The sequence below is a fragment of the Takifugu rubripes genome, chromosome 1, assembly GCF_901000725.2.
Source record: "Takifugu rubripes chromosome 1, fTakRub1.2, whole genome shotgun sequence".
Lineage (NCBI taxonomy): Eukaryota > Metazoa > Chordata > Actinopteri > Tetraodontiformes > Tetraodontidae > Takifugu > Takifugu rubripes.
In genome coordinates this window covers 7,653,583-7,670,668 of record NC_042285.1, presented here as the reverse complement: position 1 = coordinate 7,670,668, position 17,086 = coordinate 7,653,583, and the positions used below count along the sequence as shown (strand labels likewise).

Sequence of the window (17,086 nt, the reverse complement as noted above, 5' to 3'; positions counted from 1 at the left end):
GACAGTCCCTCGTCCCACAGTACTGCAGGTCAGTCGGCTGGCTGTTTACCTCCCTCGGTGGCACGCATGCGCAGTCTCACCTTGGGTCGAGAGGACCGTTGCCACAGTCTACCGTTTACAGTTCAAAGTTTGGCCACCTCGTTTCTACAGTGTTGTATATACAGTTATGGGGAAAGAGGCGGCAGGACTACATTAAGACAGCTCTCAAAACATGTGGCTACCCAGACTGGGCCTTCACCAAAACCTCAAGAAAACGAGACCCCAGCAAAAAAGAGGAGGAAAGAAACAAACGCCACAGCATTCCGATCCCCTATCTGTCCGGGGTCTCTGAGAAGTTTAGGGGGATTCTCCAGAAACACGACATACCGGTTCAGTTCAAACCAAGCAACACTCTCAGACAGAGGTTGGTACACCCGAAGGACAAGACACCAAGACACAAACAAAGTAATGTTGTTTATGCTGTACAGTGCCAGGAGGAATGCAAGGAACTGTACATTGGGGAAACCAAACAACCTCTCCACAGAAGAATGGCACAACACAGATGTGCCACCTCTTCAGGTCAGGACTCAGCAGTCCACTTACACCTAAAGGAGAGCAGGCACTCCTTCGAGGACAGCCAAGTACGGATGCTTGCCAGAGAAGACCGCTGGTTTGAAAGGGGTGTCAAGGAAGCTATCCATGTCAAATTGGAAAAACCATCCTTAAACAGAGGTGGTGTTCCAACAGCAAACCAAACGTTCACACCATTCCAGGAGACCTGGTAACTCACCACCAAGTGATCCAGCAGACAAAGTGGAGACACCTCAACAAGGTGAACGACCCTGCCAACGACCCTGCCAACGACTCTCAGGTGACCACTCAGATCATTAACATGCCAACTTGCCAGCAAGTTCAGAACTGAAGAAGCCCTCTGGATAGAAGGCGAAACGTCTTCAAAGAGAAAAAACACAGTCCAGTTGACGGAGAAAACTACCTTGGGCAGATTCCTATGCACTTACAGATTCAAGATGCTAACACTAAGACAGCTGCTGAGCACTATAAGCCCAGGAGATTGGTTCACAATGATCGATCTCACAGACGCTTACTTTCACATAGCGATACACACAGACCACAGGCAGTTTCTGAGGTTCACGTTTGAAGGCACGTCCTATGAATACTGGGTTCTGCCGTTCGGTCTTTTGCTTGCTCCCCGCATGTTTCAAGGCAGCATTGGCTCTTCTTCGACAAACGGGTGTTCGCATATTAGCCTATCTGGACGATTGGGCTTTAGTTGCGAGCTCCTAGGAGTGGGCAGCTGCGCAGCTGTCACAAACACTGACGCACATCCGAGCACTGGGGTGTTCAGTAAATCTTCAGAAAATTTCAATGATCCACAGTCAACAGTTTTCCTTCCTCGGGTTGGTAAAATGTTCCCTCTCAGGTCAGGCACGTCTGTCAGAGCACAGGGTGGTGGCGTTTCACCGCTGTCTCTCTCAATTTCAGTTGGGACGCAGACTACGTTTCCGAATGGTTTTACAGCTGACAGGCATGATGGCGTCAATGATCGCAGAGGTACTACTCGGGCTGTTAAAGATGCGGGCGTTTCAACACTAGATGCTATCTCACTGGCTTTGTGTACCATATCACCTCCAAATAAAACTGGTGATAACGCCATCTTGCATGACGACTCTCCTCCTGTGGCTGTTACAATAAATCAATCAATCAATTAATCAATCAATCTTTATTTATATAGCGTCTTTTACAATCAAAATTGTTTCTAGGCGCTTTACATAATCCCAGGGCCTAACCCCAAACAAGCAACAGTGGCAAGGAAAACCCTTTAACAGGAAGAAACCTTGAGCAGGACCAGGCTCATTTAGGGGGACCCTCCTGCTGATGGCCGGCTGGGTAGAGAGAGAGGAGAAGGGGGGAGGACAGGTCGAGGAGAGAATAGGTAGGAGAGGAGAGGAGCAGAAAGGAGACCATTTCCCAGTGGGGTGACAGAGGCCTGTCAGGTGATCATGTTTCTGGACGCCGGCAGCCTCGGCCTATAGCAGCATAGCTAAGATGTTAACCTAATAATTAGACGACCTCCTAAGTATGATAATTTGTCTATGACAGTAACTGGGACTACAGAATTAGTGACAATAAGCTTTTTCAAAGAGGTAGGTCTTAAGCCTAATTTTAAAAGTAGAGATGGAGTCAGCCTCCTGTACCAGGACAGGGAGCTGGTTCCACAGCAGGGGGGCCTGGTAGCTAAATGGTCGGCCCCCCATCCTACCTCTAGAGACTCTGGAGACCACAAGTATTCCAGCATTCTGAGAGCGGAGCGGTCTATCGGGCTGATAAGGTGTCACTAGCTCCTCCAGGTAGGATGGAGCTAGGCCTGTGAGGACCTTGTAGGTCAGAAGAAGGGTTTTAAAAATTATTCTAAATTTAATGGGCATCCAATGAAGAGATGCCAGTACAGGAGTAATGTGATCTCTTTTGTCAATACCTGTCAGAACTCTGGCTGCGGCATTTTGGATCATCTGGAGGCTTCTTCAAGAGTTGTTTGGACACCCTGATAATAAAGAATTACAGTAGTTCTGCCTGGAAGTAACAAATGCATGGACTAACTTTTCAGCATCATGTCGTGTCAGTAGTTTCCTGATCTTGGAGATGTTCCTCAGGTGAAAAAAAGGCACTTCTAGAGACTGTTTTAAAGCAGAACCAGCATAGAAACCAGTCCGTCATCTGAAGCTCTAAGAAGATCATTTGTAACTTTAATAAGAAACCTGGGGTTGTTCTTGTTTTCTTCAATTAAAGAAGAAAAATAAGCTGTTCTATTCTTACGGAGGGCCTTTTTGTAAACTACGAGAGTCTTTCCAGGCTACATGATCTATAGCTATCTATTTTACAAGAATACCACTTCCTTTCTAGTCTTCGCACTTTCTGCTTGAGGGTCCTAATATGTGAATTATACCACGGGGCACACCTCCTCTGATTTACTATTTTCTTTTTCAGGGGGGCAACAGAATCAAGCGTGATTCTCAGTGAGGTTGCTGCACCTTCAGCAATAGAGTCAACCTCTGCAGGGCTAAGATGATAATGATTGATCCCTGGAGAAGCACACGGTGGTCCTGGGATTGGCATCCTCAAACTTAGCTACAACATTATCTGAAAGACATCTGATATTGTAAGACTGTGTACTGAGCATAAAAGAATCCTTAATCATAAATGTAAAAGTTATCAAAGAATGATCTGACAGGAGTGGGTTCTGAGGGAACACTGACACATGTTCTACCTCAACACCGTAAGTCAGAACTAGATCTAGGGTGTGGTTGAAGTTATAAGTTGGTTGGTTTATCTGTTGAAGGAAACCAATTGAATCAAGTAATGAAATGAAGCCATTTCTAAAGCTGTCATTTACAATGTCTACATGGATGTTAAAGTCTCCAATAATAATGACTTTACCTGTTCTAAGGACCAAGTCAGATAAGAAATCAGAGAACTCAGATAGGAATTCTGAATGTGGTCCAGCAGGGGGCTACAAACAAAAGTGTCTTTTCTGCCTTCCGGTTCAGATGGGTGATGCCAAGAGTCAGGCTTTCAAATGAACTGGAACCAAGTTTTGGTCTAGGATGAATTAATATGTTGGAGTGATAGATTGCTGCCACTCCCCCTCCTCGACCAGTAACACGAGGAATTTGATGATTAAGATAGGTAAAAGGAGTAGATTCATTTAAGCTAACATACTCCTCCTCCTGTGATGATCCACTATCAGGTCGTGCACTAACAGATTTGCACAAAAGACATCTAATATTTCATAGTCCACATTTAATTGTGATGTTAGTTTCTCCAATTTGTGCTGCGGTATTAATTTTAATGAGATTATGGGGATTGCTCTGTGCTTGGTGAAGCTTTGACCGTGGAACAGACACTACCTCTATAGTGTTAAATATATTATTGTTGGTGGATGAGGGTTCTATGGAAGCAGCAGAGAGGTGTGTAAGACTACAACTCTGCATCCTGGTCCGGACCCTGGTTTGTCAGGTCACATTGGGTCTAGTCAAATTGGCCAAGTCACTAGAAATGAGAGAGGCACCATCCCTGGTAAGATGGACACCGTCTTTCCTAATCAGACCAGGTTTTCCCCAAAAACTGCTCCAATTGTCTATAGACACCTGGTTTTTGGGGCACCACCGTGACAACCAGCAACGAAGCGACGACATGCGACCAAACATTTCATTGCTGGCCAGATTGGGGAGGGGACCAGAGAATGCTACGGAGTCTGACATCGTTTTAGCGTAATTGCACACCGACTCTATGTTAATTTTGGTGACCTCCGACTGACGAAGCCAGGTGTCGTTTGCTCCAAAGTGAATAATAACTTTACTGAATTTACGTTTACTTCTCGCCAGCAGCTTTAGATTGGCTTCTGTGTTGCCCGCTCTGGCCCTTGGAATGCACTTAACTATGGTCGCTGGAGTCGGCTTCATGTAGCGCAAAACAGGGTCGCCAATTACCAGAGTCGATTTCTCAGCGGGTGTGTCGCCGAGTGGGGGAAAAAAAATGCCTAGGATCTCCTATAGGGAGGATGTCTTTTCGCAGTGGTGTCCACTTTTGCACAGTGCCCTCCACCGTATCAGGGACGCATCTGTGGACACCACTTTACGTCCCTGACAGGGTGGGGGGCACTGTGCGACAGAGCAGTAGTGAGAGAGTTGTGGACTACGCTGAAATGCAGGCTCCACATCAACTATTTGGAACTGTTGGCAACATTTTTGGCTCTGAAACATTTCCATCCTGTTCTTACAAGCTGTCATGTTCTGATCAGGACAGACAATACGACAGTGGTTTCTTACACAAACAGACAGGGAGGGACTCGTTCTCTTCCCCTCTTGAACCTGTCTCACTCTCTGTTGCAATGCGCAGTTCCTGTCTCTCAGAGCTATGCATGTTCTGGGTCACTTGAACCTGGGACTGGACCTTCTCTCCAGAGGCAGTTCTCTAGTGAGAGAATGGAGGCTCCAACCGTCTGTGGTGGCACAGATATTTAGCCGTTTTAGCAGGGCAGAGGTGGATCTGTTTGCCTCCAGGACAAACACCCACTGCCCCCTTGTTCTTTTCCATGACAGACTGCAGCGCACCCTTGGGAATGGACGCATTAGCGCAACTATGGCTCCTCACTTTGCAGTACACATTTCCCGCAGTGGAAATGATTTTGCTGGTGCTGGAGAGAGTATGCCAGCAGGGGCTGTCCCTGATCCTGGTGGCCCCTTGCTGGCTGGCAAAATCATGGTATGTGGAGATAATCAGTTTACTGGCAACCAGACCCTGGCAACTTCTTCTCCGCAGGGATCTCCTTTCCCAGGCAGTGGGGGAGATTCTTCATTCACGACCGGAACTGTGGCAGCTGCATCCCTACCTGTTGAAAGGTCCAACTTGTTAGCTACTGGTTTACCCCCTATTGTGGTGGCGACGATTGAGAGTGCAAGGGCATCATCTACTAGAGGCCTTTATGCCTACAAATGGCAGGCATTTGAGAAGTGGTGCCAGGACCAAAATATTCTCTCGTTTTAGTGTTCCATTGTGAATATGTTAACATTCCTTCAGGAACTATTGGATAAGGGTCTTTCCTTTTCTACAATTAAGGTCTATTTGGCAGCAATTTCTACCTGTCATGTCGGGTTTAATGGGATCACGCCAGATGCTCACCTTCTGACCATGCGATTCTTAAAGGGAGTCCGCAGGTTAAGACCTGTAATTAAGCCCAGCATTCCCTCATGGGATTTGCCGTTGGTGCTAGAGGCTATTTGTGATTCCCCTTTTGAGCCTGTTGAGTCTTTTGATATGAAGTTTCTTTCTCTTAAGACTGCATTTCTTCTTGCTGTGACTTTGGCGAAGCGAGTGGGAAAACTTCATGCTTTGTCCGTTCATCCCTCATGTACCCAGTTCACTCAGGATGGTTCTAAAGTTACACTGTGTCCCAGTGCAGCTTATCTACCTAAAGTTATCTTGTCTATTAATTCTATGGCGTTTGAAATTTTGAGTTTCTCTCCTCCTCCGTTTGCTTCTGAGGAGCAGAGGAGGTTGCACTCCTTATGCCCTGTGTGTGCATTACGCACATACAGTACAGTGGTGGTCAAAAGTTTACATACACTAAAGAACATAATGTCATGGCTGTCTTGAGTTTCCAGTTATTTCTACAACTCTGATTTTTCTCTGATATAGTGATTGGAACAGATCCTTCTTTGTCACAAAAAACATTCATGAAGTTTGGTTCTTTTATGATTTTATTATGGGTAAACTGAAAGTGTGACCAAATCTGCTGGGTCAAAAATATACATACAGCAACATGAATGAGCAATTTTGGAGACTTAGAAAGTTGTGTCAATGACATGAGCTTCATAGCATGGCCTCAGCTGGTGACTTCTCTGAGGCCATTTAAAAAGGGCTCATTGGATAAAAACACCCACAAATGCTACAATGGGAAAGTCAAAGGAGCTCAGCACAGATCTGAAAAAGAGAATCATTGACTTGAACAAGTCAGGAAAGTCACTTGGAGCCATTTCAAAGCAGCTGCAGGTTTGTAAGTATAAAGTGCATGGCGCTGTTTTGTTACTGCCACGGGAAGTGGAGTGCAAGCTGTCACCTGCTGCTGAGAGAAAACTGGTCAGGAGGGTGAAGAGTCAACCCAGGAGCACCAAAAAGCACATCTGCCAAGAATTAGAAGCTGCTGGAACACAGGTGTCAGTGTCCACAGTCAAGCGTGTTTTGCATCGCCAAGGACTGAGAGGCTGCCGTGCAAGAAGGAAGCCCTTGCTCCAAAAGCGGCACCTTAAGGCTCGACTAAAGTTTGCTGCTGATCACATGGACAAAGATAAGACCTTCTGGAGGAAAGTTCTGTGGTCAGATGAAACAAAAATTGAGCTGTTTGGCCACAATGCCCAGCAATATGTTTGGAGGAGAAAAGGTGAGGCCTTTAACCCCAAGAACACCATGCCTACCATCAAGCAGGGCGGTGGTAGTATTATGCTGTGGGCCTGTTTTGCTGCCAATGGAACTGGTGCTTTACAGAGAGTCAATGGGACAATGAAGAAGGAGGATTACCTTCAAATTATTCAAGAAAACCTAAAGTCATCAGCCCGAAGGTTGGGTCTTGGGCGCAGTTGGGTGTTCCAACAGGACAATGACCCCAAACACGCATCAAAAGTGGTAATGGAATGGCTAAATCAGGCTAGAATTAAGGTTTTAGAATGGCCTTCCCAAAGTCCTGACTTAAACCCCATTGAGAACATGTGGACAATGCTGAAGAAACAAGTCCATGTCAGAAAGCCAACAAATTTAACTGAACTGCACCAATTCTGTCAAGAGGAGTGGTTAAAGATTCAACCAGAAACTTGCCAGAAGCTTGTGGATGGCTACCAAAAGCGCCTAATTGAAGTAGAAATGGCCAAGGGACATGTAACCAAATATTAGCATTGCTGTATGTATATTTTTGACCCAGCTGATTTGGTCACATTTTCAGTTTACCCATAATAAAGTCATAAAAGAATCAAACTTCATGATTGTTTTTTGTGACAAAGAAGTATCTGTTCCAATCATTCTATCAGAGGAAAATCAGATTTGTAGAAATAACTGGAAACTCAAGACAGCCATGACATTATGTTCTTTACAAGTGTATGTAAACTTTTGACCACCACTGTATATGGACCGCACCCAAGGTGAGCGTTTATGTGACAAATTGTTTGTTTGTTATGCTAATCCGGCTAAGGGCAAAGCACTGTCTAAACAGAGGCTTTCCAGCTGGATTGTGGAGGCTGTCTCCCTGGGGTACAACAGCTCTCACACCTGCCTCCAGGTATGAGAGCTCATTCAACCAGTTGTTTAAAGTGTGTTTGATAAAAGGAGTATCTTTGAGTGACATCTGCTCTGTGGCCAGTTGGTCATCACTCCACGCTTTTGTATGGTTTTATCGTTTGGACGTGGCAACCCCTTCGGTGGTTCACTCTGTCCTCTCTGCTAGGTCAACAATACACTAGCGTGTTGAGGTTTTAACTCTTGTTTGGTAGCCGCTCTGTGGGGCGTGTATACATGTCCCATACAAATGTGTTGTACCGAATGAATCGACTGAAAAGGAACAAAATGTTATGGCTATAACTTCTGTTCCCTGAAGGAAAGGAACGAGGTACAACACTAGGTTGTGCAGCCGGGCTCGGTGAAGAGTGGCTATCGAACTGAGAAATGACCGTGGCGATGAGAATTTATATGGGTCATATACTATGGGTCATTTGCCTTAAAAGGCATGAATAGAGGTTGCTTCAGCAGACCACGCGAGGGCGTGATATCCCATACAAATGTGTTGTACCTCGTTCCTCTCCTTCAGGAAACAGAAGTTATAGCTATAACGTTTTGTTCTATGTGTAGCCAGGACTGAAAAAAAACAGACTATTTAAAAGGTGTTTTCTATTCAAACACATAGAACTGACAGTTCAGTCATTTCTTAGTGTTCTCAAAAGATGCCCTAATTAGCATTCTCTGCTCTTTGCTTTGTCATCACAGGTCTCTCTTTCTTCCTTATAATCCATTGTTGTTACTTTTCCCTTTCCTTCCAGCACACAATAGAGATATGTGCTTGTCCAAACTCAACTAATGCACAACTCTTTTATTTTGCTGCCCGTTACTTGCTTTTGACTACTACAGAGCAACCTAACAGAGTTGAAGTCGTTTGGCTCACCGGTGGCTGCTGTGACCAATGTCACAGCGGCGGTCATGGTTTTGATGGCTCCCGGGGGCAGAATCCCAAAGGATCGGAGCTGGAAGGCCGCAAAGGTGATGATGGCCAAAGTTGACGCATTCCTGGACGCTCTGATAAATTTCGACAAAGAGAACATCCCTGAGACTTGCCTCAAAGCCATTCAGCCATACTTACAAGTGAGCTTTTAACTTCAGTTTCTATTGATGAACATCAGTTTATACACAGCATGCAGCACCTGCTACTTAACAAGATTAAAAGATAAGTCAAAAACCTGGCAGGGGTGTGACCATACAATTCACTGGGGTTAAAACTGACAGTACAGAAAATTACCAGCTAAATTGTTACAAATTATACAATCGCTCTAATTGTGATATTCAGTGGAGCAGATAAAAGGTAAGTTTATCCATTAGATATTAAATTAAGTTTAAATTCACTTTGTATGCCGCAGAGATTCAGTTCAGAGATGATTGATTATACATTATTATAAATATGTGTAACAATAAAAAAAAAATAGGGTAAAGCCATTTCAACAATGAAAACAGCACAATTTGAATAAATGCCGATCAAATTATTTCTTCTAAAAACATTTATTGAAAAGACTTTAAATAAAATCTATATATTATGGTGGTCATTATTTTCTATCATTATGTTTGACCACGTGCCTGAAATAGCTGTAGCCTCCAAACATAATTTTCACTTTCCTCAGTTGTGTAATTGCTTTCAGTAAAACATTAGTGACTTTGTTTTAAATGAAATTACAGGGACACTTTTCCTGAATATCAATGACCTGAGATCTGCTTTACCTTGTTATTTGTCAATAGGATCCAGAGTTCCAGCCAGATCTGGTGGGCTCCAAGTCATATGCAGCTGCTGGCCTGTGCTCCTGGGTTTTAAACATTGTCAAGTTTTATGAGGTTTATTGCAAAGTGGAGCCCAAGCGTCAGGCTCTGAACAAGGCCAATGCAGAGCTTGCAGTTGCGCAGGAAAAACTAAGTGCCATCAAGACCAAGATTAATGTAAGTTGGGACATCAGTTTTATTGTGTTTGGGCAACCACACCATCCATTTTGTTGAAAATGTAATGTAAAACTTTTATACAACTGTGTCATTCTCTTGTTCTTGCACTGGCACAAACTATTAAAATTGTAAAAATTGAGGGGTTGAGACATGATCAAGAATGACAATTGACAGAAAAACCAACTAGCTGCTCCAAAATTCTCAGAAAAATGTACCAATTGATTTCTTTCTGAAAGGCTGAGCTTCTAATCAGAATCAAAGAGATATCAAAGAGATATCACTGACGTGAAGATCCTGACATCACCTGATGTGCAGCATCACAGAAATAACAAGAGGAAAGTATCCAGACTCAAGTCTAAATGAGCATTTATGGACAGAAATGTCCATACCCTGATTCATTGATGACAACACAAAGTATTGCAGAACACCAAAAATACAACAGCTCCCACAGGAATTGACTCCAAACAATCATTTTCCAAATCCTAAATAACTAATTCTTCTGCAGAATTGATGCAGGCAAACCTTTTTGAATGAGTGTTATGTCATTATACTTCAAGTGTAGCTGATGTGCAGGCCGTTATTATGGTTTAAACGGAAATCCTAAGATATTGTTCTGGCATTGTCCATTTTTAATGATATGACCATTGTTTCGGGTTAGGTTTAAAGAACTTTCCTTTAAATGATAGCTGGGTTAGCTGTAACTTTGGTAGACACGAAAGCCTTGAAGTAAAATGACAATAATGCATTAAAATACTATACACTACAATAAGAGGGTGGGCTCTTTTTGGTGTGGAGGTTTCAGATTGAACTCTGATTGAGGACTGAACAATTCATAGGCAACTGTAAACGTCCCAAATTGATTTTATATTGTCATTTATACTGCCATTTTAAAAAAATTCTATCAAATTAAGAGGCTGTAAACAATAGATTTACAGTGGCGTTTCACATTCAGCACATGGATGAACACAATACTCACATTCAAAAAAAGCAGCTCGTAATTGGATCCAACGTGGTTTGTCAGTTTGTCCTCCTGAGCGAAATGTAGGTGTGAAGCTAAAGGGAATTTATACTATCCTCATACTAATCTACTGAATCTGTCTCTTGCCATCCATTTATCCTTGTGCCAATTTTCTTCTCTATGCCAAATAAAGTATCCACACGCTTTTATTGCTGTTCAGTTCTCATTGTTTTGGATTCTATAGACATCATTGTCACAATCTGAGTTAACAAATGCCACTGTTCTTCCTCTTTGTTTTGCACATGCCCGCTTGCACTATCAGCAACTAAATAAGAACCTGGCCAAGCTGACAACCAATTTTAAGAAAGCCACTGCAGACAAGCTCAATTGCCAACAGGAAGCAGAATCAACGGCGTACACCATTTCTCTTGCTAATCGTCTGGTGAGAATACATTCATGTTTACATGTTTTGTTATGGGAATTATTCAAACACAACTGAGTGAATGTTAGAAAAACATTTGAATAGATCTTCAGGTCTTTTGTCCCTTCCAACATTCAGGGAAATGCTCTGCTGACACCAGCACATTAGAAAAAAAGTTATTGAATGATAATCTAAATTATTGACAGGAAGTTTTCAAATGGAAAACCTGAAAAGATCAACAATAGGCTGAGAGTCTGACTTCAGGAGGAGTTGCAGTCTGTACCAATGGTTTGGGAGGGATAAGATATTAGGGCACCTTTTTACTGAACTTTGAGAGGAAATTGCTGCAAACAATGGTCTTGGTACATAAGCAAAGAGGTGATAATAGTTATAATCATAAACCTGCCAAATCAGCGGCAAGATGCAGGTCCCCAGACATACCGGTATATACTGTATGATATTTAAAAAGGGAGAAAGCCTGCTTGAGATCAGAAGATGACATTTATACGAGCAGAAACACAGACAGCCATATACAATTGTTGTGTTACAACATACATGCTGATTTTTTTATAATCTGATGCTCTGGTGATTGCAAGAAGAATAAAAAAAATACTTTTGAGGAAAAAATACTTTGAGAAAAAATACTTTTGACAAAAGGTTCATAATGTTAAAATGAACTGTATATTGAAAACAAAGGTAGTCAATTTAAGGATTACCGTATTGCCATATCGCCAGGATTCTGTTGTGATATGAATCTTTGCCTCTTACTTGCAGGTTGGAGGTCTAGCATTGGAGAATGTCCGCTGGGCAGAGGCTGTGGAGAACTTCAGGAAACAGGAGAAAACTCTGTGCGGTGATGTCCTACTCATAACAGCCTTCATCTCCTACCTGGGATATTTCACAAAACACTATCGTGTCCAGTTGATGGACAACATCTGGAAGCCTTATCTCAGCCAGCTCAAAGTATGTGAACTTGTTTGTGTGCACAAAACATGCTTCTTTATCATTAGGTTTCAAAATCAAAAATAGCAGGAATTTATAACAGGACTTGGACTCTCCAAAGTGGCATCCACTCATTGGACATTTTAGTCTGCTTTAATCCACAGTAAATTTGAATACATGCTGAGTCTCAGAAGCAGTATAAGAGTTGGTCTATTCAGATCTCATGGAACTATCAGTTCTTCATAATATTCACTTGTGTCTCGCTATTGGCTGTAGCCCTGATAGATTAATCTCAATCCGCCAATCCTGATTGGTCGGTGAAAAGTATTCATCCTGGCTGAACCCAGTATTCCCAGTAGAATAACACCCCCTCAATTCAAAACCTCTTCTCAACTGAGAAAAGGGGCTTCTCACATCATAGCTCGCTAGCTCAACAGTTTACCAGATGGATCTTTGCTTTCCGTCACCAGCTTCTGCCTTTGTCACACCAGCTAGCCACAGCCATTTTTCCGATCTTGTCTACAAAAAGGCTACTGCCACAGATCCTCACACCAGAGGAGACTATGGCGTGCTGTAAAACAGCTACCTGTCTTTCCCGAGATGCTGGCCGGGCTGTCCAAAATTTGGAGTAACTGCTCATACAGCAACACTATCCCTATCCTGGGACTGGAACTCTGACTTCTGTTGATGCCTTCCATGGAAGCCCCTGTAGCTGCACATCTCTGCCCAGGCAGCACAAGCCTGCATCCTCCTTCTGCTCTCAGCGCTCTGTCCATCCTTACTGCCTACCAGGAAGATTGGTTTGGGCAGCCGCTGATGAGCAGAACGCTGACACATGGGAGGAAATGGCAGTCATTGCTGACCTGTCCCTCCATATCCAGTATGTCTCAGTCCAGGCCTCGGGCAAGGTTATGGTGACCATTGTCGTTCAGGAACAAGCAACTTGCCAATTTGAATGACAGGGAGAGGGGTGACATACTAGATATGCCAATCGTCCCAAGGGGCATCTTTGATTCTGCATTGATGTTGATGCAGCAAAGATGTGAGGCAAAGAAGTACAAGCGAAAATCATTTGCTCAATCCGGTTTCCATTTCAAAATTCCAAAGTGGCTGCAACAGTCCAGCTGTCCCTCCGGCCAAAAAAGGGCCTTGAGCTGGCTAGCACAGAAAATCTCCTGCCCTGACCGCAGTCCCACCACAGTCTCCCAGATGAAGAAGAAAAAGAGAGCAGCCTGACTGCCTTCCTCTCTCTGGATGGAGCATCCTGCCATTCACTGTTCCTCTCGTGTAAAAGGTCTGTCACAGCCAAGCCACGAGACAAAGGTGCAGATGGTTAAGAAGCCAAATCAAGCGAAAATACCCTGTCTATAAGCAGAGTGGCTTTTGAGCCCTCTGCAGCTCTGCCACAGCTGTTAGCTCCTCTGGTGATGGAACAGAGGCTGCAAGATGTCTTTCAGCTACAAACTAGAAAACTGGACAGTGAATGCAGCCTCGCCATGGGTGTCCAATTTGCCCGCGTCCCTCCCCGCTTCTCTGGTGAAATACAATCACAAGCACAGGGGGAATCAGCTCAAGTCTTACAGGAGGAAATCCTTTCTCTGTTAGATTAAGGACCATTTTCTATTGTATCTCCTGAGCAGAGTGTCAGATTTTTTTCACCAGATATTTCTTCATTCCCAAATGTGGGAAGGAGGAAAACATGAATTCGCCCTAAACTTGCAGGCTTTGAACAAGTTTCTGCGGAAATACAAGTTCAGTATGCTGACACAAACAGCACTGCTGAGTGCAGTAAGTCCGAACAATATGTTTTCATCCCTGAATCTGAAAGACTCGTATTTTCCCATTCCCATTTAGCCCCTCACAGGCAATATATCTGACTTATGAGAGGATGTGCTATGAATACCAGGTTCTCCTTTGTGGTCTCTCTCTCAGCCCAAAGCTTTTTATATGGTACACTGCTGCTGCCGCCGCCCCGCTCAGAGGCCGGGGCATATCGTTGACCACCTATGCATGATGGGCTCTTGTTGGTACAGTCCAAGCAGGAGGCCAGGGTTCACACAGACATTGTCATGAAATACATAGTAGAATTGGGTGTGGTGATAAATATGGAAAAAAGCCAACTCCAGCACAGGAGATATCTTTCTCAGATTATACCTGCGTTCCATGTTATTCACTGCAGAGAGTGCCACTTCATTCGACGCAGTTCCGTCCAGTTCAGACTGTCTTTGGTTGCTGGGTCTGATCGCATCAGCCAGGACAGGTAGAGGATAGAAAGGAGAGGAGAGGAGACGAGAGGGGAGGGGAGGGGAGGGGAGGGGACAGTCAGTCACAAAGCAACACCTTGCCCACTGGGATGTGGAGCCTATAGCTTTGACATATATGACCATGAGTCTGCAGCAACTCATAGGTTTGCATGCGGGCTCTACCGAAGGGATGGCAGCATTCTGGGCTCTTTTTAGGGGAGTATCTGTTTAGTAGCAGTTCGGTGAGTCTCCTCTCCCTTTTGTTCGTTTCTACATGCTTTACGTGTCAGGGCTCTCCATGGCTAGTGGAGTCTTCTAGTGGCTAGTGAGTCCTACCCACTTAGGGATCCTCCCTACTGGCCGGAACTTGTTTGATAAGCTGTCTGGCAATACCGGAATTGCCATATCCCATGGAAAGACACCGAAGGAACATTATGGTTCAACATTAAGATTTGTATCTCGTTGAACAATACTTCTGGCTGGGCGGTGAGAAGAGGTTTGCTTACTGAATTGAGGGGATGTTATCCACATGCACTCTTTATAGTAGATTAGATTAGATTAGATTAGATTCAACTTTATTGTCATTACACATGTCACAAGTACAAGGCAACGAAATGCAGTTAGCATCTAACCAGAAGTGCTTAAGTAGCGAATAAAACTGTGATGGGTATATACAATATATACACACAATGATATATGTTTATGATATCAATCTATATGTTCACAGATATGTAAACGGTATATAAAAGTCTTTGCAACCAAGATATATATATATACACAGGCTGTAACTATGGTGCTGAATTTCCTACGGGAATCAATAGAGGTTATTTATGCAGTTTTTAACTATGTGAATGTTTTAACTATACAATAATGATAAAACATGGTAAAAATGTGCAAAGTATGGAAAGCAGTGCAAGTAACCGGATGTGGGTAGTGCAAATAACAGATGTAAGTAGTGCAAATAACAGATGTAAATAGTGCAATTATTGCAACAGATGTAATCAGTGCAAATAGCGTGAATGTACAATCAGTCAGTCCAGACGGGGTTATTGCGCCTGAAGGGAGGTAAAGTGAGAGGGGTTGGAGTTCAGCAGGGAGACAGCAGTAGGGAAGAAGCTGTTTCTGAACCTGGTGGTTTTTGTCCGGAGGCTCCTGTAGCACTTCCCAGAGGGCATGAGGGTAAACAGTCCATGTGCTGGGTGACAGGAGTCTTTAGTGACCTTCTTGGCCCTCCTGTGACAGCGCCTCCTGTATATGTCCTCAATGGAAGGAAGAGAAGCTCCAGCTATTCGCTGGGCGGTCTTCACCACCTTCTGCAGTGCCTTCCGGTCTGAGGCAGAGCAGTTCCCATACCAGACCGTAACACAGCTGATAAGGATGCTCTTGATGGTGCAGTGATAGAAGTTCACCAGGATGTCTGAAGAGAGGTGGTGTTTCTTCAGAGTCCTCAGGAAGAAGAGACGCTGGTGAGCCTTCTTCACCAAACTCTTATATAGTAGATGGGACTACTGGCTGTGGCACGGTTGAACACTTTTTACCAGCCAATCAGATTGGCAGATTGCAATAAATGCTTCTGTCAGGGCAACAGGAGTCTGCATCCCATCATGACAAACCTCACTCATGTTATTCTAAGAACTGTGGTTATTTTGGATAACCAAGCAATGTTTTCTGTCCCACTTATTTTTTAAGGTTCCCATCCCAGTGACGCCTGACCTGGACCCTCTCACCATGCTGACAGATGATGCGGATATTGCGGCATGGCAAAATGAAGGCCTGCCTGCTGACCGAATGTCCACCGAGAATGCCACCATTCTCAATTCCTGTCAGCGTTGGCCACTCATGGTAGACCCACAGCTGCAAGGAATCAAGTGGATCAAGAACAAATATGGCAATGATCTAAAGGTCATTCACACTGGACAGAAAGGGTAAAGAAGCTATGAAAAAAGATGAGTACATATTCCTATGTTAAAAAATTTTGTGGAAGGATTCTGATATTTTTTTTAAAGGTACCTGGATGCCATAGAGACAGCACTGGCAGCAGGTGATGCAGTTTTGATTGAGAACATAGAAGAAACATTGGATCCTGTTCTTGGACCATTGATGGGCAGAGAAACCATCAAGAAGGGCAGGTAAAAAGATGTCATTGTTGCTGATTAGTAAATTTTGCTGTTTAGACAATCTATATTTTTATTATTAGAAGTGTTTTTCAGACTTTTTAAATGATCTCCATAAACAGGTGAATCGTTTATCATTGATATTTCTAATGTTTATTTTAAATGTTTTGAGAACATCAGTCAAGCTATTTTCATAGAATACAAAGAACGTCAGTTTTTGACTCATAGATGACTCCCAAGTATTGTGTGTTGTATTAGTGTTTGTCATAGCACTTATATATACAATCACTGTTAGGAGTGTGTGATGCTTAAATAGCTTGTTGAACATTTTACAGAGAATAAGATAAAAATGTTTACATTTCTGTGAAGTGAAAGGACAGCCTTCTTTCCACAGAGAGAAATGGGGGTTATCCTGTTCGTGAGTGCACAGTATAAAAGCTGGCCTCTGTAAGTGTATGGGGATATATCGGCATCATGCATCATACAATCTATCATAAGTGACATACCCTTTATGCAGAGTGATGCACTGACCCATCCAAAAATAAACATTTATGTGTTCTAACATTCCATTTAACTACTTTGACTACCCATTTCCTGTAATGTGGAATTTTAGCTTCTAACATTTTTTTTTCTTTCCAGAGTTACAATAATGTTATGCTAGGACCTTATA

The 17,086-nt window shown here is 43.4% G+C and overlaps 1 protein-coding gene across 4 annotated transcripts in view; it reads left to right on the top strand.

The window, feature by feature from the left end:
- dnah9 (dynein, axonemal, heavy chain 9) overlaps positions 1-17,086 on the top strand; it is a 169,766-nt gene that overhangs the window by 101,219 nt on the left and 51,461 nt on the right. For all 4 annotated transcript variants that reach the window (XM_029831089.1, XM_029831015.1, XM_029831053.1 and 1 more), the window contains exons 57-62: positions 8,668-8,898; positions 9,544-9,738; positions 11,019-11,138; positions 11,892-12,080; positions 15,992-16,227; positions 16,309-16,431. In XM_029831089.1, the coding sequence (XP_029686949.1) occupies positions 8,668-8,898; positions 9,544-9,738; positions 11,019-11,138; positions 11,892-12,080; positions 15,992-16,227; positions 16,309-16,431 (1,094 nt within the window). The remainder of the gene's footprint in view (positions 1-8,667; positions 8,899-9,543; positions 9,739-11,018; positions 11,139-11,891; positions 12,081-15,991; positions 16,228-16,308; positions 16,432-17,086) is intronic.